We start from the raw sequence: 26,544 nt of genomic DNA, 5'->3' as shown, positions 1-26,544 counted from the left end.
TTACGCGTGTAAATACATGGACGTGGCTATTTACCTAAGATTTACGAAGCGTTGAATATACAACAATGTGAAACTGTAAATATATATACATAATGAAGCCTTATATATACCTTTCAAATTTAAAATATTGTTTGTAGGACCTTGGCATATTGAATTTGAAATTAATGAGGTATGGGGGATGAAACTTTTGATGATTTTATTACCCATATAAATAGATAGAGCACAACACAAATAAAATTTAGAGATATAATATAAAAGAGTGCACAATTAATCTCAAATTAGTCTTTATCTCGATGGATCTTGGCGTGCTTGCATTGGGAAGACGATGGTGTGGATATGATTCAAGCGACTAAGGCGCACAGAGAAGACAGTCTGCCATTCGATATTGAAGGAAGTGTTGTCGGAGATGCGTCGCGAGGAAGAATGACGTCGGTGTCGGCGATCCCATCAGGTGAGTGTCGATCCATGGAGATGTCAGACCCAGATCTGCACGACGATGTGACCAGACCTCTGCCTTGATCTCGAATTCGCGAGGTTTGCTCGGCTCTCACCAGTGTTAATCCATGTAAATTCGTGTTAGTGCATGTTAATTCGTGTTAATTCGGTTTATTTCGTAATTAATTCATGTTAATTCAGAATTAATTTATGTTAATTCGGTTTATTTTGATTTATTTGTAGGAGAATTGGCAACTTATTTTTGTTAACAGCTACAATTGTTTTATAATAGTTTATCAAACAGTTATTTGCTTTTAAAAACATCATCTTTTTCTTAAAGCAGATTTAAAATTTTTTTTAAAAAAAAAAGCAAAGTTAAGCCAATTGGGGCCAATAATACATGTGATATAATTTTTAAGATGATAACCAATATAGTGTTAGAAACTTGGATTAATGGACACGGAGCGAATTAGTGTTAGAAACTTGGATTAATTTGGGTCTGCAAGGGAAGTCGTTGTCTTTGTCGATTAGTTCATGACAAACATTATAGCTTTTTTGATAGAGACCCCACTCCAACTACAAATCTAAGGAGAGAGAAGCGACAAAGTATGACTATTGTTTCGTTATTTGCATTACAGAGCTCCTTATCTTTGTGTTTCTTTTTTAATATTCGAATCGTACGAATAGTAGTAATAGTATAGGAATATAATATCGATCCTCATGTGTCCAAAACAATCCGCCGACTGGTTCATGCATCCAAACTAAGCTTTCAACCGTGAGATACAAAAGAATATTTTGTGGGGCCATTCTATAATTATGTATGACTACGGTGGTGACAGAGTAACACAATTTCATGAACATCTATAATTTGTCAACAAAGTGGGTTTATGATGGCATGCGAAAAAGTTTAGAATTTTTCCGGAAATGATCAATTTTGATTGTTTATGCCCTCAAATGAAACTTTTTTTTTTTCCGACACCGCGGTCCGGAGCGCGGCACAGTGTCATGGATTGCGGCGCGGACAAATGATGGAGAACTCTGCCTCTTTTTGGCCATGAACGTGGCACGGAGAGGCGCATCAACTTCCAATTGTTCCAAAATAGCGACAATTAGCTCAATGAAAGTTATATATAAGCCGTGTTTTTTAGTCCAAAACTTGAATTCACTACAAAAATCTTTAGAAGCCATCAAATTAAGCATTTAAAAATAAGCTCGAATTCAAGCCAAAAATCTAATTTCGTACGTATATACACGCACTTATCAACAAAAGTAGCCCACAACCATATAAACATATTTTTGATGTGATATCTTAAACATGCCACCTTAAAATGTTGTCTCTTTTTGTTCATCTATCTTGAGTCAGATACCATTATTTTTGGATCGGTGTCCATTTGAGTTTGTTGGGCTCTTATATAAGTTAAGCATCATAGAGTTCAATATCAAAAGTAATGGACAATGTCAGTAGTAACTTGTTGCACATAATTTGTTAAATTTTATTTTAATGTGGAACTCTTAACATTATCCGCTTGTTACTTGTATTTACACAACGCATATAATGTATATTTGATATAATTAGAGATTGATTTTTACAAATGATGAATAACTTGTTTTTATTAACATATATGTAATTGATGGTTTTTCATAGTTGAGTAAAATTTACAAAAGAATAGCATCTAGCATCTTAGTGTCTTTAGGTACATTATATCGAAGTCGTGAATTTGAGTCGCAAGTGGATCATATTTTTTTTTAGAGTCTTGACCATTAAAGATCAAGTAATTAGATATCATATGGAACTACAATTTTACATCTTTGGAAGAAAAAAAGTAATAAAAAAACAGCATGAAAATTGTTAGCAGAGGCAGATTGGAGTTATGGTTAATATGAATTCATATTTATGCTTTACTTTTGGCTCTTTTGGAGAAACCGCTCGGTTACTTTTTCGGTGAGGAATAAAAAAGTGTTTGCATTGCTTTTGTTTCCTACGAAAAATGCTTTAACGGGTTATGTTTTTTTTTTCCTTTTCCTTGTCCAACTTACATATTTCGAGGCATGCATATAGTTTTATATAATGTACAATCACACAATATAATTATAATATAAGCATATTATTCGGTCGCCACGTGGCGTCCGTATGATGCAGAAAATGCAATACATGGAAACAGAAGATTGCAACGTGTACGCCGTATTAATATTTTGTACATATATTGATAGATAGGAAAACCGTTATGGTAATATGTCTGTGGTCAAAATATTAGATGAGGAGTTTGAATTGTAATTTGTTTAGAGATGCAATGCAATTAGTTTGTTGTATAAGTATAACTCAAAAGCGTGTATATATACTTAATAGTGTAACAAAGAAAAGGTTGGGTCACGTGGTGATGTGGTATTTCCGTTTGGGTTAGAAAAGCGAGGCGCAAAGCGACAAACACATGTTTGGTTGAGTTCGAGACACACCACACACGAGCGGCTCTCGATTCTATCAACGCAACAATCCCTTTTCTTTATTCACTCTCTCTCTCTCACTCCACCGTTACATTACATTTCATTACATTACATTACGTACTCTCATTCATTCATTAATCTCTCCACACACACACACACACACACACACAGCCACAGCCTCATTCTGATTGTGTAGAAGTGGATGGTATGATGGTGAGCGACGGTGGCCGGAGATGCGGGCGAGGGCACTGGCGGGCGGCGGAGGATGCGAAGCTGAAGGAGCTGGTGGCGGTGTACGGCCCTCAGAACTGGAACTCGATCGCGACGAGCCTCCAAGGCAGATCCGGGAAGAGCTGCCGACTGCGGTGGTTCAACCAGCTGGATCCGAAGATCAACCGCCGCGCCTTCACGGAGGACGAGGAGCAGAGGCTTCTGGCGGCGCAGCGCATGTACGGCAACAAGTGGGCCCTCATCGCCCGGCTCTTCCCCGGCCGCACCGACAACGCCCTCAAGAACCACTGGCACGTCATCCGAGCCCGCCGCCAAAGATCCCTCCACCGTACCCTTACTATGCACCCTCACCCTCTCTCTCTCTCCCTATATATATATATATGTGTATATATATATATCATCTTCGTTCTGTTTTGTTTGCAGATGGGAGCAGCACTACTACTAGCGCCTCCGACGAGGATTATTCCGACAATAACCACTCTTCCGCCTCCGACACCACATTTATCGACTTCCTGGGTGTGGGAGCGCCTTAATTCTTCATCATGTAATCAATTTCAACAAACCAGCAATAATATCAGTTTCTCCTTTCTTTCATTTCAAATCAAATGCATGCATTATCACCATTATGGTTAATTAGTTCATGAACCAAAGAGATATCAATCCCCTAACATCAATATTGACTAAATATAGCGCACATTATCTGTGGTGGGTCCTTCCTAATAAATTCACACACAAAAACGTGGTTTATTCTTTACCTTCTTTACTTCCTTATCTTTGACCAACTACAGACCAAGAGAAACACTAATTAAGAAGATGATGTCATGTCAACTCACTTATGTTTTATCTATATCATTCATCGTTCCGTTTCTTGTCCTTTTGCTTTTTATCACTCACAACCTTCTTGGGCTATTACATCTATGGGTTTTTTGAATCATAATTATAATTGGGCTTTTATGCGTGCGGCTGGATTAGTGATGAATTTTACTAGTAAAAACGCCACACAATTTAGTTAAAAACATTAGACCTTCCGAGATAATAGATTAATAACATCATACTGAATGCTCGTTGTGTTATAAAATCAATAATATATATTATATATATAATAGTATATGAATGTACATATTTATTTTCATTGTTCAGTTTCTTTTGTACAAAATATCATCCAAAAATCAATGCCCGAGTCTGTTATGCCGTTATTTTCATAAGGTAAAAATGACACCCTGAAAGCAAAAACAACAAGGCAAGCTCATGCATAAAGTCCAAGCCCACAAGCTAGCAAAGTCATTTGGTCAAACCTCGAGCCAATCCCGAGTCCTGCCTTCAATTCGAGTCTTATCTTCAACTTGACTTTTGCCTTTAACCCGGGTGTTACCTTCAACATGACGCTTGCCTTCAACTCAGGTCATGCCTTTAACCTGGTATATGCCTTCAACCTGACGCTTGCCTTCAATCCGGGTTATGCTTTCAACCTAATATTTACCTTCAACATGACGTTTGCCTTCAACCCGGGTCTTGCCTTCAACCTAACATTTTCCTTCAACCTGAGTCTTTCTTTCAACTTGGCGTTTGCCTTCAACCCGAGCCTTCTACTTATTTTGGCTACGAACAAGCTTTGCCTTAAGCTTATTTTGGCCACAAACAATGTTTGCCTTCAACTCATTTTGGCCACCAAACATGCCTTGCCGTCAACCCACTTTGGCCATTAAAAAAAGGTTTGTCTTCAACTCATTTTGGCCACCAAATGAGCTTTGCCTTCAACTCATTTTGGCCACCAAATGAGCTTTGCCGTCAACTCATTTTGTCCACCAAATGAGCTTTACCTTCAACCTATTTTGGCCACCAAATGAGCCTCGCCGCCAACCCCATGTGCCATAAGAGAAAACTCGCCTTCAACCTATTTGCCTCCAACTCAAAGCCTCTTCTATGCCGATGAACATGAAGGAGTTGAAGATCCAAGAACAACGAGGAACGCGAACAATACGAAGAACACAATGGCGTGAAGACTCGGAAAGGAGATCAAATGGTTGAAGGCGAGGATTCAAGATAGATTAATGGTTGAAGATGAAGATTCGGAAAAGGTTTCACGGGTTGAAGGCAAGGCTTTGGAGAGAGATTCAAAGGGTTGAAGACTCAAAGAAGCAAACACTCAAGAACTCGACGAAGAACACGAAGAAGCAAAATATCCTAAGACCTGAAAACTAAAGAATTCAAAGAACACGAAGAATGTGACGAGAATGGCGAGCATATGACAAGCGAGAAGCGCGAAAACGATTCATTGACGAGGCAACTAGAAACGGAGAGAAGAGAAGAAATTCACCACACCCAATCTACATGCGATTATAGAGTCTGGCCCTAGATCGAACCAAAGACGGTTCTAAGTGTAAATCCACAAATGCGATTAACAAGTTCTAATAAAGAAAATGAGCAAGAAATGCCTACATCATAAGAGATAAGAGTAAAGACTACCGGGCACAGCTGAGACCACGAATAAAATAAATCATTTGGAGATATAAACGCATTGGTTTGTCACCAAGTAACTCTAAGAACATGGGTCTAGTAAACCAACAAACTATGAAAAAGGGCATATAAAAAGGACACATTTCGTACGCTCAGAAGAACGATCGCTAGAACTTTCATTAATTATCATCAACAACTCTCATAATATTTGCTCCATATTATAGGTTTGTGTATCTTTAAGAAAATTTTGGTCAAATAAATTTATAAAGTCAACCATTTATGCTCAACTCAGTATGCTCTTCATCGAAAAAGTTATTGTAAATATTTTGTCTTCCAATATTTTGCACCTAGAATCAATTTAATTATAAAAAATGAACAACAAAATAATCAATAAGTATATAAAAAAATTAAAATAAAGCGGGCAGAGTTAATAATAATTGGATATTGAACTGTTAAGCCATTTTTTTGGAGTTAACATTTGTGGACATGTGGTGTGCTTGAAATAGTCACACGCCTAGTCTTGAATAAGTACAATTATGGTTTGTCCTAAACTTACTTGAGCAATTTGAGATCTCGAATAGTGATTTTGCGCTCATCCAAGACTAGGTACGTGACTATTCCAAGCACACTACATGTCCACAAATGTTAAATCCAATAAACGACTTAAAATAAACTAAATTCAATAAAACTTCATGTCGAAATTCTCAACTCCAATTCAATTTCATGTTTCTAAAAATGATTAATAATATTAATTATCAATTCGATTTCAAATTTATAAAATATTCAGTAAAAGTAATTAAATATGGCTCCATTAGGTAAATAGCCACATTTATAGTTTGAGACTGCTAAATAGACGAAAAAAGTTTCGTAAATCTTAGATAAATAGCCACTTCCATTTGTTAGGCCACATAATCTTTATGGCTATTTACCTATGATTTACGAAACATTGGCTATATAGCGATTCCAAATTTTTTAATTGACTATTTACCTAATTTTTAAATTAAACATTGAACAAATTGTTTAAATTTATGAATATACTTAGGATGAAAAAGGTTACTACTTTGTTTTGAATGGTCGCTGAAAATCTAGTGGCTCATTAAAGGTCTGCGAAAAATATGAAAAATATATGTTTCCAACGAAGAAAAAACAACCTTAAATAAACAAGTTGAAGATAAAGATTCGAAATCAAGCTTCTAAGAAAGTTGAGTATATTTTTGAAGAATTACAAACCTCCATCATATTTGCCGAACTTTTCCAAAGTAAAGAGGATTTTGGGCTAAAAAATGCTAAATTCTAACTACATGCATGCAAGCTTGACATTAAATGCCATCATGGCAAGGTGAAGCTTTTGGAAAAAAATTGGGTTTCAGGGGTTTTTGTTTTCGTGAAATTTTCGATAATTGTTTCTAACGGAAATGATGTTGAATTTGCACTAAATCATGCCGAAGTGACACTTATTTTTTCTGCCAAAATGAATCATGAAAGTCGTCGACAAAAAAGAAAGTCCTGCTTTTGTCGTCTCGTATTATGAAGAGAAAATGCATAATTCATGGAAATTTGTAGAAAATCAACAAAATTTAAGACATTGGTTGTATTAGGCTTGCACAAAATCATTTGTATTCCTTCATTACCCTTCTTTGACTTCATCACTTATGTTTTGTATTCACTGTTTATGTGTTTTTATAAAGAGTTTCAATTTCTGTAAATGTTCACTTTCGTTCAGGACTCTTAATCCCATTGTTTTTAGGATATACTCATTCATTTTAGATCTTAGTTTATGGAACTTTTAAGATTGTTGTGTAAAGTACCATCTCCATTATAGTTCTAGTTCTTCCGGCAGACAGACACCCTCTCTCAGACATATACTCGCCACTACAATCAGATCGTAGTGTTTTGTTATGTTTTTCCATAAATTTTTTAGCATAAGGCAGTCCAAGAAAATAAATTGACCCTAACATCTTCAAGGAAAGTGGGCCTGAATATATGTGAATATATGGGCATGATTGTCTCTAAATAAAAAAATATATAATAAAGAAAAAATGACACATATACATCTTGTGTTTTAGTGAAATGTCAAGTTTAATATTTGGTTTTAAAAAATGTCGAGTTCATACTTTCCGTTTAACTAAAATGACAAAATTATACTCTGAAATAGACAACAGTGCAACAAATTTGCTTTTTATTGAATTTTCATTGATTTTTCATTGACGTTGACTATTTTATTTATATGTAAACACCAATTATCTTTATTCATTCTCACCATATATGTAATTTATTTAAAAACTAAAAATTAAACAACATTATCTTAATCGTGAAGAACACAGAAAGAGGCAAATGAGTAAAAATCGACAGTTGATAGTCATCAAAATCACAGATTCGAACAGAGAATCCAGGATTCAGAGTTACAATTCGAACACGTAATGAAGTCATCTCTTGGGAGATATGAATTTTATTATTTAATTTCAATTCAATGCTATTTTTATTTCAAAATTGGGAATTTGAAAATTGGGGTAATGATTTGGATTTGATTCGGTTTTTCTTATATTAGAGTTAATATCAATGAAAGAGAGACTTGTGACACTGTTATTCATTTCAAGGTATAATATTGTCATTTTAGTTAAACATACAGTATGAACTAGACATTTTTGAAAATCAAAAGGTTAAACTCGACATTTCAGTAAAACACAAAGTATATATGTGTTATTTTTCAGAGAGAGGGAGAGAGTAGAGATAAACCATAACGAGAGTGTTGAATGGAAGGGAAGAAAGTAGATGAGTTTGTATATCATGTGAGCGTGTTCTCCTTTGTATGAGATTGCATGTTATAGCTTGAGTTTTCTTCGTCGTTGGTTGATCTCATAATTAACAAACGGTAAACATTTTTTTACATGTGATCAGACCCTTTTATTTTACGATAACCATTAGGTTTTTGGCTTCATTTGTTCATTATGTGTGATAACTACCGTATACGTGTCCTTAGTCAACTTGTAACCATTGAGTCACATGACTTTAAGCTCCTACTATCAATTCGTGGTCATAGTTTATCATTTTGCTAGTCCTTTTGAAGTCCCAAATTCTCTCCTATAAAAACATTTGCTCGTAATGTTGCGTCTATACTCTATGGACTAGTCGTTCCTCTCTTTATCTCGACCCTTTTTTTACGGTCATGATGGGAATGTTCAGTTATTTTGGCTAGCAACATTAATAAAATATGTCATCATCAGATTATTTTTGTGAGTAACACTGATAAGTAACGGTTCATGAAAAAAAAACACTGATTTTCTAGGAAGAGCTTCGTTGTGGTTAGTAATAGTAACGGTGTGAATATATAGCATATGAATAGAATTTCTATTCGGATCGGTTAGCGTAGGAGGAAAAACGTGGGGTTTTATCGATTAGTGCATAACAACCACACACTCCCAAAATATCTAGGAAGTGAGAATTAATCCGCTGCAAATAATGATATTGAATACACAAAAAACAATCTCACTGGTTCATGCATATGCAACAAACTAAGGTATCAGCCGATCGAGAGAGTCACCAACAAAAATAATATTGTATGGGGACACTATCATTATGCATGATTGTACTTGTTTTCTTGACAATATATATTACGTACTGCATATTATATTTGGCCGCCCAATTTAATATCTAATCCTACTTATTTATGTACATGCTCTTATTGAAATACTGCTCCGTCACTTTTCTGTATAGAAAGCCTTTGCATTGCTTTTGAAAAAGCCTTAACTCGTTATATGTTTTATTTAGTTGCATATTTCGAGACGTATCTTTTCATAATCTATGTCTATGTGTGATTACAATATTTGCCAGGTACACTATTCGCCTAAAGGTGGGGTAATTGCTGTATTAAAATGGTTATTAGGGTTGATGGTCCACCGCTTAAAATTATTTCTCATTAAAAGTATGTAAAACATAGTAATCGAGTGAGTTCACGGGCTTCCTTCTAAAATCAATTATGAAATTCGATTTAGCCGGAGATAAGATGTGACTAGCAATGTTTAAAATTTATAATGTTTGAAATTTATGTATGTGAGTCACAAACATGCAACTACATTTGCTGCTCAATCGTACGAAGTGTCCTACTCAAGTATGATCACAGCTTTGACTCAGCTACAAATGTTTGACTCCAATAGTTTAGTGCAATACGCTAACAAAAATTTAACAAAAAAAAGAAAAAGAAAAACAAATTTATTAATTACAACACTACAGGTAACTGGTAACCCATATTAGTCAATGGTAAACGATAGTGATATTTGAATATTATTTGATGATAATCTAGGATTCAATTAAAAAAAAATATTATGCTAAAGCATACAATATGTATGCTTAGATATATAGTTTGATGCTTAATTAGCTGTGTAACATAATGCTTTGTAAAACCAAAGGGTGTCAAACAGTTATGCAAGCTGGTTTTATATAAATTACAGTGAGAGAGAGAGAGAGAGAGAGAGAGAGAGAGAGAGAGAGAGAGAGAGAGAGAGAGAGAGAGAGAGAGAGATGGTTTGAAAAGCGAGACAAAATGTGTGGTTTCGAGACACAGAACACACCACACGAGCCATTCTCAAACCAAACCAAAACCGACCAAATATCCAATACAACATAGACGGATGTTTGTTTTGCCACTTCGATCCATACCAATTTGGCACGTTTACTGAGATATACCATGTGATATTTACATGACTTCTTTTTCTATTTTCTTTCCTTTTTTGTGCTCTATTCTAGATCTGATTCTCTGCCTGCCTCCACATTAATCTGTATAATATTTATAATTATCAATTCGGTAAGGTATTCAGTGTATAAGTAAATAAGAACCAAACCCCGCAGATATAATTTATATTATATGTATGAAGATGGAAACAGCTAGCTCAGTGAAGCAGTACCAATGAATTTTGAAATTATTTATAACAATATAATGGTCTCATGATTTGAAGGCTTCAAATTGCAAAGCAGTAGTTTTTCTTGAAGTGTGTGAAGGTTACGTGGATTCAACTCCCACATGAGTGACTCTGGGGCTTATAATATTGGAATTCTGTAAGCATAGTTTGACCAGTGTGACACGAGTATTTGTATTTGTATGTGTAACGCATGAGATTATATATTAATGCGCGCGTAGAATGAATGAATGAATGAATGAAAGAGAGTACAGTGATGACGATCCATCCTCATATAGATATATATATATTGACTTTGCATCGCACACACATGACTGAAACGTCTTTCAAAGTCGGTTATGTGCATTGGTCCAAGCCATCCCAGGGGCAAGAGCGTAACTTTGCACACATTAGTTTTTGGTATATATAAATGATTAGGGCAGAGAGTGAGTGAGTGCAGTGGTGTAGTAAAATTAAGCGGTTGGTAAGAGAGAGAGAGAGAGAGAGAGAGAGCAATGGAATCAGATCATCAGAATGAGAAGAGTGGTGAGGTGGCGGGGGGCGAGCCGGCGGTGCGATCGCGGTGGACGCCGAAGGCGGAGCAGATTCTGATTCTGGAGTCCATCTTCAACAGTGGGATGGTGAACCCTCCCAAGGAGGAGACGGTGCGCATCCGGAAGCTTCTAGAGAAGTTCGGGGCGGTGGGGGACGCCAACGTCTTTTACTGGTTCCAGAACCGCCGCTCTCGCTCCCGCCGCCGCCAGCGCCAGCAGCAGATGCAGGCCATCCTCCAACACCAGATTCAGTCTCCGCCGCCGCTCGACTCTCCCAACACCTCCTTCTTCTACCCTCCTTCACTCCATCATCACAACATCCCTTCCTCTTCCTTCTTCCAATCCTCAGGTATATACATATCATTTTCCATATGCATGTTTTTCTTTTACATCATCTTATTAATTCCTGCCTATACTTGCTTCAATTTGTTAGGCACTCCTCCCATATATGCATATAATAATACCACCTTTATTTCCCACTTTATTCCCCTAAAACCCTCACCATAATCATACTCTTGTAGCTTTTTTACTATTTTATACCAGCCTAACTCCACTTTTCAAAGCATCGCCCTCGTTGTCTCCCTTTTTTGGATCATAAGCCTACCATCCCTTGGTTTCTTTCTTTCCTTTTTTGTTGCCTAATTAATTAAAAAGGAGAATAAGAAAATAAAAAAGTTATATATTATGGAGAGAACTCATACTAGATCATGATAAGAAGATGATCGAGTAGGAAGGTATATTGGCACTGTTGGTTGATGATTCAATAATCTGATGACTAAAACAAACAAACAAACAAACATATTCATATATATGCAGTGACAGAATATATCAGCGTGGTTATCAACGGAGTTCCGACGGAAGTACCAAGCGGAGCGATTGAAGTGAAATCAATGTTCGGCGATGACATGGTTTTGGTGCACTCCTCTGGCCTTCCTCTCCCATCCAACGAGTTCGGGATTCTACTTCATCCCGGGGAGACCTACTTCCTGGTATATTCATATATTCACTTCACTACTATATATCTCTCTCTCTCTTCCTCGATATTGATTAACACCTATTATATATGTTGCTTCAGGTACCGAGACCCACACTTTAACTCGTCCCTCCCATCAAAGTTTGTCACCGCATATATCTTTTCCTTTTTTCTGCGTTTGTTATATATACAGTTATATCTATATATCACTCTCAGCCGCTAAGGATTTCAAGTATTGTATTACTACATCTCTGTGATTATCATCAGACCGCTATATATAGCATCATCATATGTGTATCAGTTGTATTGTTTGTTTGCCTACAATTAATTAATCAATTATGTTTTGAGTCTATCCTTGTCTACGTGAACTAACCAGCTGGGCATAAAGCATTTCGGCGAAGACAAGTTTGACGTAAAACTTAGTGTATATTATGGGGAATTAAAAAGGATGATTGTTCGTCATAATTAATGGTATGATCGATCAGAAATCTGAGGCTAATCAAGAATATATGATAATCAAGAAATCTGAGGCTAAGCCTAGCTCGTTTTCTGAAAAAAAAAAGATAAAAGAAAAAAGATTAAATAAACTTATGGAAAAATTGTGTGAACATGGTTACACGATGATATAATTATATATCCAGCCTGAATAAGAGAAAAATCACGCGTATTGAAGCCCATCATCCTTCAAATGATCTTTCATAGCTGCATATAAGAGAGGGACTTGGAATTGAGATGGAGAGGGAGAGCCAAAGGCATGAGGCTAGGGTTTGTATTACAAAGCCTAAGTAAAATTATACGAGAAAAAAAATATAAATAGTCAAGACAAAAATAAAAGACTTAAGACTAAAATAAGTGTGTTACATCGATCGTTTGATAGCTAAAAATCAAAAGCACAGGGTGGAATGAGCCTTTGTAACAAATTGGCGATATGTACGTAAAAAGTGATAAACGGCAACGTGATAGTCCCAATTTTTTTTATAGTGGTAACGAGTGAGAATTAATTTGAATATGCTTTGTGCATTCATAAAATATAGAGTTAATTACGAGTAATCTGAATAGCATAAACATTATCACGATACATGAAAGAGAAATATCATCGACGGGTAGCCATTGAAACCACACAATAAAGAAGCCATGGCACGCTGGTTTGCTTATGTAGATGACCAAGAGACAATATCGTCTGCTTCTTGCTCTTCCAAAAAATATGAGAGTCACTATTATGCAAAATCTAGTTCCGATCAAACGAATCACTACCCCAATTGGCATAAGAATTAGCATACAACTCGAGGGAAGGTGTAGACGAAAAAGCGCAAACTCTAACATTGAGTCCCTTAGAGACATAAAAGAATACAAAGCACTCGCCCAATTAACCGTAATCGAAGATGTAACAGATTAACATGATGGTTGGCATAAGTTATGTCGCTTGACATGAGTAAGATAAACTAAGCAATCAACCAAAGTACGAATTAAAGTAGGATTTGATAGAGCAACATTATTCGAGGAAGAAAACCGAGCATTAAGTTTGAGATGGGTATCGATAATGCGAGAGCCAAAGAGGCGAGACTGATCGAGAATATCAATGGTGTGCGTAGATTAAGAAAGAAGATAACTTCAAGGAGAGTAGGCTTATTAAATATCCAGATATTAGTATTTGAGTTTATATAGTCTTAAAAAGTTATATTTCAAAATATTAAATTGAATTAATATCTTATGACCAAGGATGGAGCTAGGCCTATGGCCCCAATATATATATATATATATATATATATATATATATATACATATATATATACATATATACATATATATATACATATATATATATATATATATATATATATATATTTGCATGTTAACTCCCTTAATTTACATTCTTGACTATGTCCGTGACTATGACCGTTACAATGAGTGATAAAAGAACTCTTTGACGACTGTTAATAATGGTAATAAAATTTGATAATCTTAAAAGGTCTTGTATGGCTGATAAAATATATTTTATGACTACTAAATTATAAATAAACGATTTAATGATTATCAAATTCTACGATTATATAGCAATGTTCTTCTTTATCTTTAAAATGATTGTTCTAGATAGTTGCTAGTAATCATTTTTTTAGTATTTAATCAATTTGAATGTTCTTAAAAATTAATGGGCTTCGTTATGCAAAGACTCACGTGTAGTCTCTACTGATGAACTCATTTTGTTTTAACGATCGATGCCTTTAGAGAAGTGGAGTCTCATGTGTCCATAAGCCTTATGCATTGGTTATGAAGACACATTTCGCGGCTCAAACTTATCCAAGTTGTGTTGTTAACGTGGTTAACTCAAGTTTATATCCAACAAGTTTATGCGAGGACCCGAGCCATCGTGAGAAATCCCTCTCGCTCTCTATATGCCGCAACATCATAACAGCAAGTATAAGCTCACACCATACAGAAGTTTGATGAATTTATTTATAACAAGACATAAAACAGTTGCAGATCAACGAATATATGTGTGAAACAGGTCATAACAATGGTTCAAAGGATGCTTTGTTCTTCTTACTCATATGGGAACGGTGAACACAAAAATGGAAGAAGGAAACTAGACAGAGACAGGAGTATATTAATAGTGATGATATAAATGTAATTTATATGCCTAAGATGGTCCTTATCTGGTGCGGTGGATGCCTTGCCAGGGACTTGGGGTCAGGGTAGCCACTGGTGGGGTCCACAAGGGCGTCGTAAATCTGTTCATAGGCTTGGGCCAGAGAGCGCGCCAGCTGGACGCATGCCTCGGAGCGCAGCTTAGGAAGCTGAATCTGCTGAAACTCGGGCAGCGAGGTCTCAGTCCCGAGAAGCATCTGAAAGAGGGCGTTGAGGCACTCCCCCACGGCGGCCGGGGACGTCTCTTCCCTCTGCGCCAGCCCTTCTCTGCTTCCCTCTGCGAAATGCTGCATTTTGTCGAGCAGATTGCACTTTCCCAGAATGCCCTCCACCTCGTTCCCCACCACCACTCTCACGTGCTCGTCTATCATCGCCCCCACCTTGCTCACGTACTGCGCCGCCACCTCGTGCCCCCTCAGCGGCTCTTGGATGGCACACAGGCAGTTTACGAGGAACACCTGCACGCTCGTGCTCGATAGACGTGACTTGTCCGCTGCTTGCTCGCACATCTGCACCAACCAAACACAAACACAGCAACTTTCATCTTCTACTCTATTATATTTCTATTTCTATTCCTACTCGATAACTTGCCTGGATGACAGGGTCGAGCAGCGCCGATATGACGGGGTCGAATTCCGGGGAAGCAGGGACCATGCTGGTGTTGTGGGTGTCGACGATTTCAAGCAGCAGAGACACGGCCTCCCTCACGGCCGCGGGCGCCGACAGATCCACCGCCACCAGCGGGGGATACCGCACCAGCTTCTCTCCTCGCGTCTTCAGCACCTCGAAGAAAGACTTGTGCGCCGCGTCCTTGAGCAACGAGAGGGTGTTGGACAGAGCGGTTTCCGTCCCGAGCAGCTCCGATATCTGTTTGATGACAAGCAGAGTCAGAGGGGGGGTTCGAAAACCCTGCAACAAGAAGTGGTGAGGCTTACGGTGTGGCAGTAGAAGTCGAGGGTGTTGGTGAGTTTGTAGGAGACGATGAGGCTGGGGTGCGACTGGAAAACCTGCTCCACTCTGACTTTGAAAGGGCGGCAGACTCCTTCGAAGATGCGATCCAAAACAGGAGTGAAGTCGGGGTGGAGCGGGGGGAGGGGGTGAGTGGCGGGGGCGGTGTCGGGATCGAGGAGCAGAGTGACGAATTCGCGCTCGGAGGCCAAAGCCTGGTGGAGCCAGGCGAGCATGTGCTGGACGTAGCGCAAGGGGTCGTGGGCGTGGACCTCGATGGGGCGGGGCATGGAGTTGGGGCCGCCGCGGGTGAGGGCGGTGATGAAGCGCCGGAAGAGGGCGTTGTGGCGCATGTTGGCCACCTCCTCCGTGCAGTACTTGAGGAGAACGGGGCGGTCTCTCAGGCACGCCACCGCGGCTCTCAGAAGGTCCCCCACTTCCGGGTTGTCCGTGTCCCCCAGCTTGCGGCATTCCGCCTGCACCCACCGGCACACGCGCTCGTACGCGCCCTCTTGGTACACGGCCATCATGTCCATCAGCTCCAGCCCCGCCCGTTGGTGGTGCGTCCTCAGAAGCATCTTGCAATTGGCGTGGATCTCCTGCACGTGCGCCAGCGCCGAGAAGAACGCCGGGCTCAGCTCCTCCTCCCGCAGCGCCGCCACCTCACCCGACGACAGCTGGAAGTCGCGGAGGAAGGCGGACACGATGCGCTGCCGCCGGGAGGTCAGGAGGAGGTCGGCCTTCAGGCGGGCGGTGGCGGACACGATGTCGGCGGTGGAGCCGGAGCACGACGCCAGGGCGGCGGCGATGCGGTCGCAGCACGCCGCCAGGGAGTCCACCTCCGCCTCCACGCCGGAGAGGGCGTCCAGGGCGGCGGAGGAGGCGTCCAGGAAGTCCAGGTTGATGGACAGAGAGCGGTTCTCGATGGTGGATCTCAGATCGCGCCGGGACTGAGGGGTGTTCTCGCCGTAGAAGGACGACAGCGTGGTCAGCGACGCCACCAGATCCGGCGACTCCGTCCGAGTTGACTCCAACACCTTCTTCAGCTTCCGAGACAACCCCGGTGCCAAGCTCCCCATGATCTTCTCGTTGCCTTAATTCGACATCACATGTAATGTAATACCAGTTTCCAAAACCCGATCACTATTGCCTGTAAATTCTCTCTTTACAATTTCGCTACATCAAAATCAAATAATAATATTAAAAAAAGGATAGGCTGATGTTAACGAGATCGCTATTGCGTTTAGCAGGCCTGGCCCAGGCCCATGTTATTAAATTGAGGCATTAACCCATAAGAATAAGAATGTGGCTCCGTTAGTAGTAGTAGGGGGTGTGAGTGTGTGAAGTTAGTTATGGAATCAAGAAGAGCGGACAATTTCAAGGTTGGTTCTGTTCCAAGTCTGGTGTACGTTCCCGAGTTCATCACTGAGGATGAAGAAGCCCTCCTTCTCAACCACGTAAACTCGCCGCGCTCTTGTCTTCACATATCTCCCGTCTTGATTTCCTAACTTTGCTTCTCTGCAGATCAACACATCTCCCGTGTCCAAGTGGAAATCCTTGAAGAATAGGAGGCTCCAGAATTGGGGTATGTTTCCTTCTTTTTCCTCTTCTTCTTGGAGCTAAAGAGTGACGTGGCTAATTTTGTGAATGACTTTTGTTTGCATAGGCGGTGTAGTCCATGAGAAGGGTCTAATTGCGCAACCATGTGAGTGTGACCTTTGAAAGAGCAATTGCAATAATTAATGATTAATAATTAATAATAGTAATGATGATTTGTTGTTGCAGTGCCTTTGTGGCTGAGCAAGGTTACTCAGAAAATGAGGGAAGAAATAAGCGGAGTGTTCCCAGAAGCCATTAATCACGTGTTGATAAACGAGTACCTTCCAAACCAAGGGATCATGGTTGGCTGTCTTATTTGTATGTGTACACTCTGTATATATGATAGACTGATTGTGATTTGGCATTAGGCTCACCAGGACGGAGCTGCGTACTTCCCTGCGGCTGCCATTTTGTCTCTCGCCTCGCCCGTTGTTATGGACTTCACTCCTCACTCGCACCTCTCCCAACAACAACAAGACGGCGAGTTTTCAGTGCTGTTGATGCCTCGCAGCTTGCTCATTTTCAAAGACGCTGCTTATTCCGGTTCTCCATTTTTTACTTCCTCTCACATTATGCAATCAATCTCTGACCAAACACCTCTCTTTTTCTCTCACCAGATTACCTTCATGGCATAAAGGACTGCGATGTGCAATGCTTTGACGGAGTAACCTCACTCTCCATGAGTCAATCTTAAGAAATAGCATTTTCGCTTCTTAACTAACACTCGTTACTCGATGTTCAGGTTGTGAATGAAGAGGAGGCTCTGAATCAAGTATATCCCCACAAGACTATTCATAGGACCACCAACAGGGTTTCGCTGACATGCCGACTAGTGTTGAAAGTCCACAAGAACTTGTTCAAGTTTTAGACTTACTGCTCCTGTAACTGGACTTATTTTCCTTATGTATTTGTTATACTATATTTCGCAAAGTGTCATTCAAATACAACCAAATAAAATCTAATGTGCCAAGCAGAGTCATTCTTTGTGTTAAATTGCGCTGATTACTGTGTATTAAAATTGAGTAATTCATGTGACGCATATGATGATGATATTCATTGCGAAACAAGAATCCAGAATCTGTTTGTATAAATTAGTAATATATGAAAGGAAGAAGTCAAGAACAAACTGCATCCGGAGGCGCATCTTCTGGAACCTAATCACAAAGAAAGTGAGGAATGAATAAAAAAAAGAAAAAAAAATGGATAGTAAGCAGAGAAGAGAAGAGGTTATATTGTACCTCGCCAGGGATCCACTTTGGTTTCAACCACACAGTGTCCACTTTGTTCATCGTCGCACTTCTACAAGACAAGATACAAGCTTATCATAAAGGAAGCATAAATGCAATTGTGAGGGCTGAGAGACACTTACGGCTCCACAAAACTCGTGCTCGTATTCAGACTCAGACTTGGTGCCTGTGGTGACGAATTCCACGGCTGAGCCATAACTGTATCACGAATCACGTTAGATCACACCCCAAATGAAACAGAGTAACAAGTTGGTTCACCTTGATTTGCGGGCGCATTGTTGAACCTGACACAACATTTCAATTTCATAAGTATACAATTATTCATACATACATACATAGATAGATATGGTGTAGTAGTACATTGAGGGTGCAAATGCGACATTGGGTCCTCCAAGTTGAGCTGTAGGCGGATTGTTGAACCTGAGACAGCATTTGCGCTTCACGATTGATATACATACACGGATGTCGGAGAGAGAGAGAGAGAGAGAGAGAGAGAGAGAGAGAGAGAGAGAGAAGTACGTTGCTGGTGCAAAGGCAACAGTGGGCCCTCCAAGTTGAGCTGCAGGCGGATTGTTGAACCTGAGGTAACATATTTATGTTTAACAAGCGAGTCTACGATTGGAGAGAGAGAGAGAGAGATAGATAGAACACATTGGAGGTGTAAAGGGAATCGTGGGCCCTCCAAGTTGAGCTGCAGGTGGATTGTTGAACCTGAGACAACATATTTGCGTTTAACAAGCGAGTCTACGATTGGAGAAAGAGAGAGAGGGCACAGTAGTACATCGGAGGTGTAAAGGGAATGGTGGGCCCTCCAAGCTGAGTAAAGGATGAGAGTGCGGGGGCCGGGTTGGAGTGTGAAGGTGCTGAGGTGGCGCCGTGGAGTCTAAGTTGATTAAAGGAGCTGTTGTAGGATTCAACCAGCTTGCGCTCTCTCTCCACCTACGCAGCAAAGTAATCAATAAGAAGGAGCTCCTCTATAAAGAGAAGAATGAGAGAAAAGGGAAGTACGGACGATGGAGTGGAATGGGAGGCCTCGCTTGGCGTCGTCGTAGGCAGCGGCCCTGAGTTCCTCGTAGCTGACGTCGCCGGAGATGTCGCAGGGAAGCCCTTTCCAGTGGGCATAGCACGTCAGCCTCCACAGAGGCCTCTCGTTCTGAAAGTCCTCCGCCATTATGCGCCGGCACGAATCTCTGCTCTCACTGCACTTGTGACTCTCTCCTGCTCCTGCACTTGCACGACTCCACGTGTTCGTCTTCGTGTTCTCAAACCCCTGAAAGTCAAAACGAGAGTTTGATGAAGCTAAAGTAGTAGTAACAGAGTGAGAGTGAGACTTTGACCTTGTTTTGGACTCCGAAACCATAAGGGTTGTTGATGTTGTTGTTCTGATTTCCGGCGGCTGCGTGAACAAACTTGCATCGCTGACCGAACTGGCAGCTGTATTTTTCATCATCAAACCATGAAATTATGAATATGAATATGAATAATACAACTGAATTTAGTGTTAGTACTCTCTCACCTCCCACGCGCAAAGTTCCTGCATATCTCTCTCTTCACCGGCATCACTTCACTTCACGCTGCAATTCTCTTTCGGAATTCAATCACATACATCCCACTTTTAATTCCTTATTCTCATTCCCATTCCCCTATTTTTTTTTTTACTTTGTTTTTCTAATTAAAACAAAAACAATAATATCCGTGATTAAATAGACAAGAGAGAGGGCTCACGAAGATCGGCGGCCAAGGTAACAGTCGGCTTCCAAGACTCAATTGCCGGTGGTAGATGACAAACTCCGATAGAAAGAGGCGAAATAATGTATTTTTTTTTTTTTTGCTATGTATGTTAACGAACAAACCCAGTCAAGCCCTCATATTATTAATTCTGGAATGTTTTAATACTAACGAATTTATTTTAATAAAATCGACATCGAAACAATTTTAAGTATGCTTTATACATTCACATAGTTTGGTCGTTATCTGTATTGTTGGTCGTCGTTTTGACCAACAAAACTGACGGAATATGGACTAGCTAGATTGTCCATTTTTTTTTGCCACATTTGTTTTCAAATTAATGTTTTTTTAATGTAAATTATTATACAAATATGAAGTATTTTTAAGAAAAAACATGAAAGAGACATAAAAGCCTATCAATCTCAAAATATGGATAATAAATATTATTTTCTCAAAACGGACAACCTAAAAAAAAATGACAAAAGAAGATGGAAGAGAGCTCTGGCAAAATCTCCTCGCATAACCAAAGGCCCATTCTCCAAGGCCCCGGAATAAGGAAGCCCATTCTCATGGGGCGGCTCGCCAATAGATTATTTTTTCTCGTCCGAGTGCCAAATGCCCACATCCAAATTGTGCTTCCCGTCCATCAATCCAGCCTTCTCGTCAGCACGCCAAGGGCTCTCGCCCGAGATGAGCTTCCCACCGCTGAGGCAACAAAGACTTCCGACCCACGGTCCACTGATGAACCTTTTCCTCGTTTGGCCCCCAAAATGACCCATGAGTTAATGTTTTGTCATATATTGAATTCTATATCTCGTCAGTTTTGTCCATTTAATGAAAAGTGTTATTCTCTCATTGGGTAAGTTAATGCGATTTATTGGCTATTCCATAAAAAAAATCAAACAATTACTTTTTTTTTAACAATTTTATATTTTTGACAATATGGAGCTACTATACTCAAGCTCCCTATTTTTTTTTTTATTTTTATACTTTCTTTCTAAAAATTTATGTGACGGAATTATAATTGAAACAATTATTTGTCTTGTGGCCCCGATGAAAATCATATTGGTGTGTCCAAATGCTCTACTTAGTTGTCATGCATTTGCATGAGTAATTCTTCACGTGAACATATTTAATAAGAAATATATTGCGATGATGGTCTCTTTAATACTAAGTGGAACTCATTATGTCTTGGTATAAAAGCAAGATCAAGAAGCTATCAAATTATATTAACTATATCGACTCACTATATTGGCTCTTGAAATCGTAATGATCATACATTGCCAATCCTTCTACTTCAATCTAATGCCTTCCTTCGAGAAAAAGCAAAATCTCTGTTATCAATCTAAGGATATACCCATTTTTATTGGCCATTATTGAGATTCAATGCTAAAACTATATATAATACTTAAAATGATAAAATATTGTGCCATAAAGTGAGATGCATGATTAATCAAGGCCAGCTAACATTTGGAATAGAAATTACCGTGAGCAAACGCTGTATAAAATTCGAAGTAAAAATTGCTAAAGCAATTAAGCGTATACGATGATTTAGAGGAAAGGAATAGTGTATTAATAAATTAATAGAGGGAAAAGGAAAGACAAAGCGTGCTTACTTTATTTATGACGCCACTATGCATAGATAACAATTCGGTGTAAAGCCAAGCTAATGAATAAAGGGAAACACGCTCTCCCATAAATCTCGGATTATACTTCAAAAATCTCCTCTTCTTTTCACTGTATTTATTATACATATGCCCACATATCCAGTCGGTTAATTCTTAATTCTTTTAAAAAATGTGTAAATATATGGTGATTGATCAATGGCCGTTACATGCGACAAAATTACGCATCGCCTGATCTCAGTCTTACCCACAAAGCCAATATTATTACATAGATATATAGACGTACGTAGCCTTTTTCACTTATTAAAATCCTCGTGAATTTCTTCTAGCTCATCTTAAAACTCTCATAGTCTCAGCTGATCTCAGTGGAGCTGATAAATATGGATGGTAATCATCACCATCGCGGAGGCAGTGAGGATCAAGGATCGAGGCTAATATTGCAACATGATAATCAATTATATTACTACGTTCAGAGCCCTTCCAACGCGGATTTCCAGTCTCCGGTGAACTACTCATCTTCTCGCGGATCCAACGCTCAGTACTTGAGCTTGCACGCCAAGAAGATATCCTACGACGCTGGAAGCCACGACACCGAATTGGACAACGTCGTGAACCATATGATCGTAGCCAACAAAAGGCACGGTTGCGATGATTACTTGTACGAGGGGACGGAAGGGAAAGAAGAAAGGTGGTGGAAGATGTATTTTTCGTACACCAATTCCGACTCGAGCTCTTGGATTTGCTTGCAAATAAGTTGGAGGTTCTTTCTGAGTTTGATCCTCGCTTTGCTCGTTTTCTATGCCGCTTCTCGTCCTCCACCGCCTCACCTCTCACTTCACGTATGTACATTGCTCATTTTTTTTTCTTTTCTTAAATAAAAGAGCCTAAACACAACCTCTTTTATTTGGCGGCGCTCAGATTGAGAGAGTTGGAGAGTTTGTGCTCGGGGAAGGGGTGGACGAGTCAGGCGTGGCAACAAAGCTCTTGTCTTGCAAGGCTTCTCTTAATCTCACCGTCGACAACAACTCCAAGATCTTTGGGCTTCACATTCACACTCCAAGCGCACGCGTGTCGTTTCGACACTTCAGTTTCGCGTTGCGTGTGAGTCCGCAGAACGGAACAATGTACGCTCCGAGCGGGGAAAGAACGTCATTTGGGGTGTTTTCGGGAACGAGAAACAAAGCGATGTACGGAGCGGGAAGAGAGATGGACGACATGCTCGATTCCCTCCACGGAATGCCTTTGCTCCTTCATCTCCGCTTCACTTCTTCCTTTCCGCTTCTCGCTGCCCCTAAATACCATCACCACGCTCTCTGCCTCTTGCTTCTCCGAAGGGGTTACGATCAAACTCGCATGACACATCCATACAATTCCACTTGCACTTTTGCATGACATCTCCCATTTCATATGTTTGATTTAGGTGATCATCAAACAGCTGGGATACTTGTCAATCAGAGATTGGTTTTGTTTCTTGGATCCCTACATCAATTTCATCGTCCAATAGAGTGTATCACATTTCATGGTTATCAATATAAATAATTTTCCTTTCAGCTTAGTTTCGGGGGACTAATATTTAGATTAAAAAATCTTATTCTATAATGCAGAACAACTCTAGTTTGTATACCTCGAGTTTATAATACGTTAATGGGGTCACATGCCCCCCTTAACAAAGAAAAAAAATAATATTTAATTTTGTGAAACTATATGTTAAGTTTAGTGTACACTGATAATGGATAGATGTAGTTGTTTTCGAAAAACCCGGAACGCCGAGAAGACACGCCGTTCAAAGGGTCGATGGTCGGGCCGGAGGTCCTAAAGAGCGGCAAGCCTTCCGACACGAGTCGACTTGCAAGTCCTCGTCCCAAACTTTCAGCTCCTCGAGTCGAGTCGCACTCTTCGAGTTGAGCCTTGCTTCTCAAGTCGAGTCATCCTCCTCGAGTCGGGATCGAAAACTAATAATGCGCATACTCATTCACAAAAATATGGTAACCATCATCCTAACAAGCCAAGAATCTTAAAAATCGGGCACCATTTGAAAGAGTTATGGTAGTTTCAAATTTTGCAAGTTTTCGTGTATTAACCCCTTTTGATTTGAAGAGGGTTTATGAAATTTTTATCGCGATCGAAAACTAATTATACGCCTACATATTCACGATAATATGGTAACCATCATCCTACAAGCCAAAAATCTTAAAAATCGGGCACCATTTGAAAGAGTTATGGTAGTTTCAAATTTTGCAAGTTTTTCGTGTACTAACCCCTTAGGCTTTGAAGAGGGTTTATAAAATTTTTATCGCGATCGAAAACTAATTATACGCCTACTTATTCACAATAATATGGTAACCATCATCCTAACAAGCCATGAATCTTAAAAATCGGGCACCATTTGAAAGAGTTATGACAGTTTCAAATTTTGCAAGTTTTTCATATACTAACCCCTTTGGGTTTGAAGAGGGTTTATGAAATTTTTGTCACGATCGAAAACTAATTATACGCATACTTATTCACAAAAATATGGTAACCATCTTCCTAACAAGCCAAGAATCTTAAAAATCGGGTACCATTTGAAAGAGTTATGGCAGTTTAAAATTTTGCAAGTTTTGTGTGTACAAACCCCTTTGGATTTGAAGAGGGTTTCTGAAATTTTTATCGCGATCGAAAACTAATTATATGCCTACTTATTCTCGAAAATATGATAATCATCATCCTAATAAGCCAAGAATCATAAAAATCGGGCACCATTTGAAAGAGTTATGACAGTTTCAAATTTTGCAAGTTTTTCGTGTACTAATCCCTTTGGCTTTGAAGAGGGTTTCTGAAATTTTTATACGGATCAAAAACTAATAATACGCATACTCATTCACAAAAATATGGTAACCATCATCCTAACAAGCCAAGAATCTTAAAAATCGGGCACCATTTGAAAGAGTTATGGTAGTTTCAAATTATGCAAGTTTTCGTGTACTAACCCCTTTTGTTTTGAAGAGGGTTTATTAAATTTTTATCGCGATCGAAAACAAATTATACGCCTACTTATTGACGATAATCTGATAACCATCATCCTAGCAAGCTAAAAAATCTTAAAAATCGGGCACTATTTGAAAGAGTTATGGTAGTTTCAAATTATGCAAGTTTTTCGTGTACTAACCCCTTTGGCTTTGAAGAGGGTTTATGAAATTTTTATCACGATTGAAAACAAATTATACACCTATGTATTAACCCCTTTGGCTTTGAAGAGGATTTGTGAAATTTTTATAGGCATCGAAAACTAATGATACACCTACATATTCTCGAAAATATGGTAACCATCAACGAAAAGAGACAAGAATCATCAAAATCTCACACCATTTGAAAGAGTTATGGTAATTTCAAATTTTGCAAGTTTTTCGTGTACTTACCCCTTTGGCTTTGAAGAGGATTTGTGCAATTTTTATAGGCATCGAAAACTAATGATACGCCTACATATTCTCGAAAATATGGTAACCATCATCCAAAAGAGACAAGAATCTTAAAAATCTCACATCATTTGAAAGAGTTATGGTAGTTTCAAATTTTGCAATTTTTTCGTGTACTAACCCCTTTGGCTTTGAAGAGGATTTGTGAAATTTTTATAGGCATCGAAAACTAATGATACACCTAAATATTCTAGAAAATATGGTAACCATCAACCAAAAGAGACAAGAATCTTCAAAATCTCACAACATTTGAAAGAGTTATGGTAGTTTCAAATTTTACAATTTTTTCGTGTACGTTCCTTTGGCGTTGAAGAGGATTTGTGAAATTTTTATACGGATCGAAAACTAATGATACGCCTACATATTCTCGAAAATATAGTAACCATAATCCAAAAGAGACAAGAATATTCAAAACCTCACACTATTTGAAAGAGATATCGTAGTTTCAAATTTTGCATGTTTTTCGTGTACTAACCCCTTTGGTTTTGAAGAAGATTTATGAAATTTTTATAGGCATCGAAAACTAATGATACGCCTACATATTCTGCAAAATATGGTAACCATCAACCAAAAGAGACAATAATCTTAAAAATCTAACACCATTTGAAATAGTTATGGTAGTTTCAAATTTTACAATTTTTTCGTGTACTAACCCCTTTGGCTTTGAAGAGGATTTGTGAAATTTTTAAAGGCATCGAAAACTAATGATAGGCCTACATATTCTCGAAAATATGGTAACCATCAACCAAAAGAGACAAGAATCTTAAAAATCTCACACCATTTGAAAGAGTTATAGTAGTTTCAAATTTTACAATTTTTTCGTGTACCCATTTGGCTTTGAAGAGGATTTGTGAAATTTTTATACACATCGAAAACTAATGATACGCCTACATATTCTCGAAAATATGGTAACTATCAACCAAAATAGACAAGAATCTTAAAAATCTCACACCATTTCAAAGAGTTATGGTAGTTTCAAATTTTGCAAATTTTTCGTGTACGTTCCTTTGGCTTTGAAGAGGATTTGCCAAATTTTTATAGGCATCGAAAACTAATGATACACCTACATATTCTCGAAAATATGGTAACTATCAACAAAAATAGACAAGAATCTTAAAAATCTCACACCATTTGAAAGAGTTATGGTAGTTTCAAAATTTTCAATTTTTTCGTGTACTAACCCCTTTGGCGTTGAAGAAGATTTGTGAAATTTTTATAGGAATCGAAAACTAATGATACGCCTACATATTCTCGAAAATATGGTAACCATCATCCAAAAGAGACAACAATATTTAAAATCTCACACCATTTG

The 26,544-nt window shown here is 38.9% G+C and overlaps 6 protein-coding genes across 9 annotated transcripts; 4 read left to right on the top strand and 2 right to left on the bottom strand.

Annotated features, from left to right (window-relative positions):
- Positions 1-3,031: 3,031 nt before the first annotated feature.
- LOC149394598 (transcription factor CSA-like) lies at positions 3,032-3,963 on the top strand. Its single transcript, XM_089614785.1, has 2 exons — positions 3,032-3,436; positions 3,532-3,963. The coding sequence occupies exons 1-2, from the start codon at positions 3,085-3,087 to the stop codon at positions 3,639-3,641; spliced, it is 462 nt and encodes a 153-aa protein (XP_089470911.1). The 5' UTR covers positions 3,032-3,084; the 3' UTR covers positions 3,642-3,963.
- A 6,923-nt stretch (positions 3,964-10,886) lies between these two features.
- LOC149394597 (WUSCHEL-related homeobox 11-like) lies at positions 10,887-12,336 on the top strand. The gene is made up of 3 exons (XM_089615518.1): positions 10,887-11,360; positions 11,828-12,000; positions 12,087-12,336. The coding sequence occupies exons 1-3, from the start codon at positions 10,973-10,975 to the stop codon at positions 12,105-12,107; spliced, it is 582 nt and encodes a 193-aa protein (XP_089471644.1). The 5' UTR covers positions 10,887-10,972; the 3' UTR covers positions 12,108-12,336.
- A 2,067-nt stretch (positions 12,337-14,403) lies between these two features.
- Positions 14,404-17,028, bottom strand: LOC149394596 (oligomeric golgi complex subunit). Its single transcript, XM_089614772.1, has 4 exons — positions 16,868-17,028; positions 15,566-16,754; positions 15,222-15,497; positions 14,404-15,139 (listed from the first exon to the last, which is right to left on the bottom strand). The coding sequence occupies exons 2-4, from the start codon at positions 16,655-16,657 to the stop codon at positions 14,615-14,617; spliced, it is 1,893 nt and encodes a 630-aa protein (XP_089470898.1). The 5' UTR covers positions 16,658-16,754; positions 16,868-17,028; the 3' UTR covers positions 14,404-14,614.
- Positions 16,901-18,146, top strand: LOC149394595 (oxidoreductase). Of its 2 annotated transcripts, XM_089614776.1 has the most exons (7): positions 16,901-17,035; positions 17,103-17,163; positions 17,245-17,283; positions 17,364-17,479; positions 17,546-17,720; positions 17,795-17,841; positions 17,920-18,146. In XM_089614776.1, exons 1-7 carry the CDS (start codon positions 16,931-16,933, stop codon positions 18,043-18,045), a joined length of 669 nt encoding a protein of 222 aa, XP_089470902.1. In that variant the 5' UTR covers positions 16,901-16,930; the 3' UTR covers positions 18,046-18,146. The 2 variants fall into 2 exon arrangements, with proteins under 2 accessions (XP_089470902.1, XP_089470903.1); XM_089614777.1 differs by lacking the exon at positions 17,245-17,283.
- A 27-nt stretch (positions 18,147-18,173) lies between these two features.
- Positions 18,174-20,359, bottom strand: LOC149394594 (Zinc finger C-x8-C-x5-C-x3-H type family protein). 3 transcript variants are annotated; one of them, XM_089614774.1, is made up of 12 exons: positions 20,150-20,358; positions 19,941-19,998; positions 19,762-19,858; positions 19,437-19,694; positions 19,206-19,363; positions 19,076-19,135; positions 18,944-19,003; positions 18,785-18,844; positions 18,683-18,708; positions 18,547-18,622; positions 18,416-18,476; positions 18,174-18,331 (listed from the first exon to the last, which is right to left on the bottom strand). In XM_089614774.1, exons 2-12 carry the CDS (start codon positions 19,982-19,984, stop codon positions 18,293-18,295), a joined length of 939 nt encoding a protein of 312 aa, XP_089470900.1. In that variant the 5' UTR covers positions 19,985-19,998; positions 20,150-20,358; the 3' UTR covers positions 18,174-18,292. The 3 variants fall into 3 exon arrangements, with proteins under 3 accessions (XP_089470900.1, XP_089470899.1, XP_089470901.1); XM_089614773.1 differs by having other exon boundaries at positions 19,941-20,008; positions 20,150-20,357; XM_089614775.1 differs by having other exon boundaries at positions 18,182-18,331; positions 18,416-18,473; positions 19,941-20,008; positions 20,150-20,359.
- A 1,550-nt stretch (positions 20,360-21,909) lies between these two features.
- On the top strand, positions 21,910-23,382 carry LOC149394593 (delta-latroinsectotoxin-Lt1a protein). The gene is made up of 2 exons (XM_089615391.1): positions 21,910-22,616; positions 22,696-23,382. The coding sequence occupies exons 1-2, from the start codon at positions 22,158-22,160 to the stop codon at positions 23,167-23,169; spliced, it is 933 nt and encodes a 310-aa protein (XP_089471517.1). The 5' UTR covers positions 21,910-22,157; the 3' UTR covers positions 23,170-23,382.
- Positions 23,383-26,544: the final 3,162 nt, after the last annotated feature.

The sequence above is a fragment of the Urtica dioica genome, chromosome 5 (assembly GCF_054948205.1).
Source record: "Urtica dioica subsp. dioica isolate 48M chromosome 5, U.dioica_male_clone48M_v1_H2, whole genome shotgun sequence".
Classification (NCBI taxonomy): domain Eukaryota; kingdom Viridiplantae; phylum Streptophyta; class Magnoliopsida; order Rosales; family Urticaceae; genus Urtica; species Urtica dioica.
This window is presented reverse-complemented; position numbering and strand designations above follow the sequence as displayed.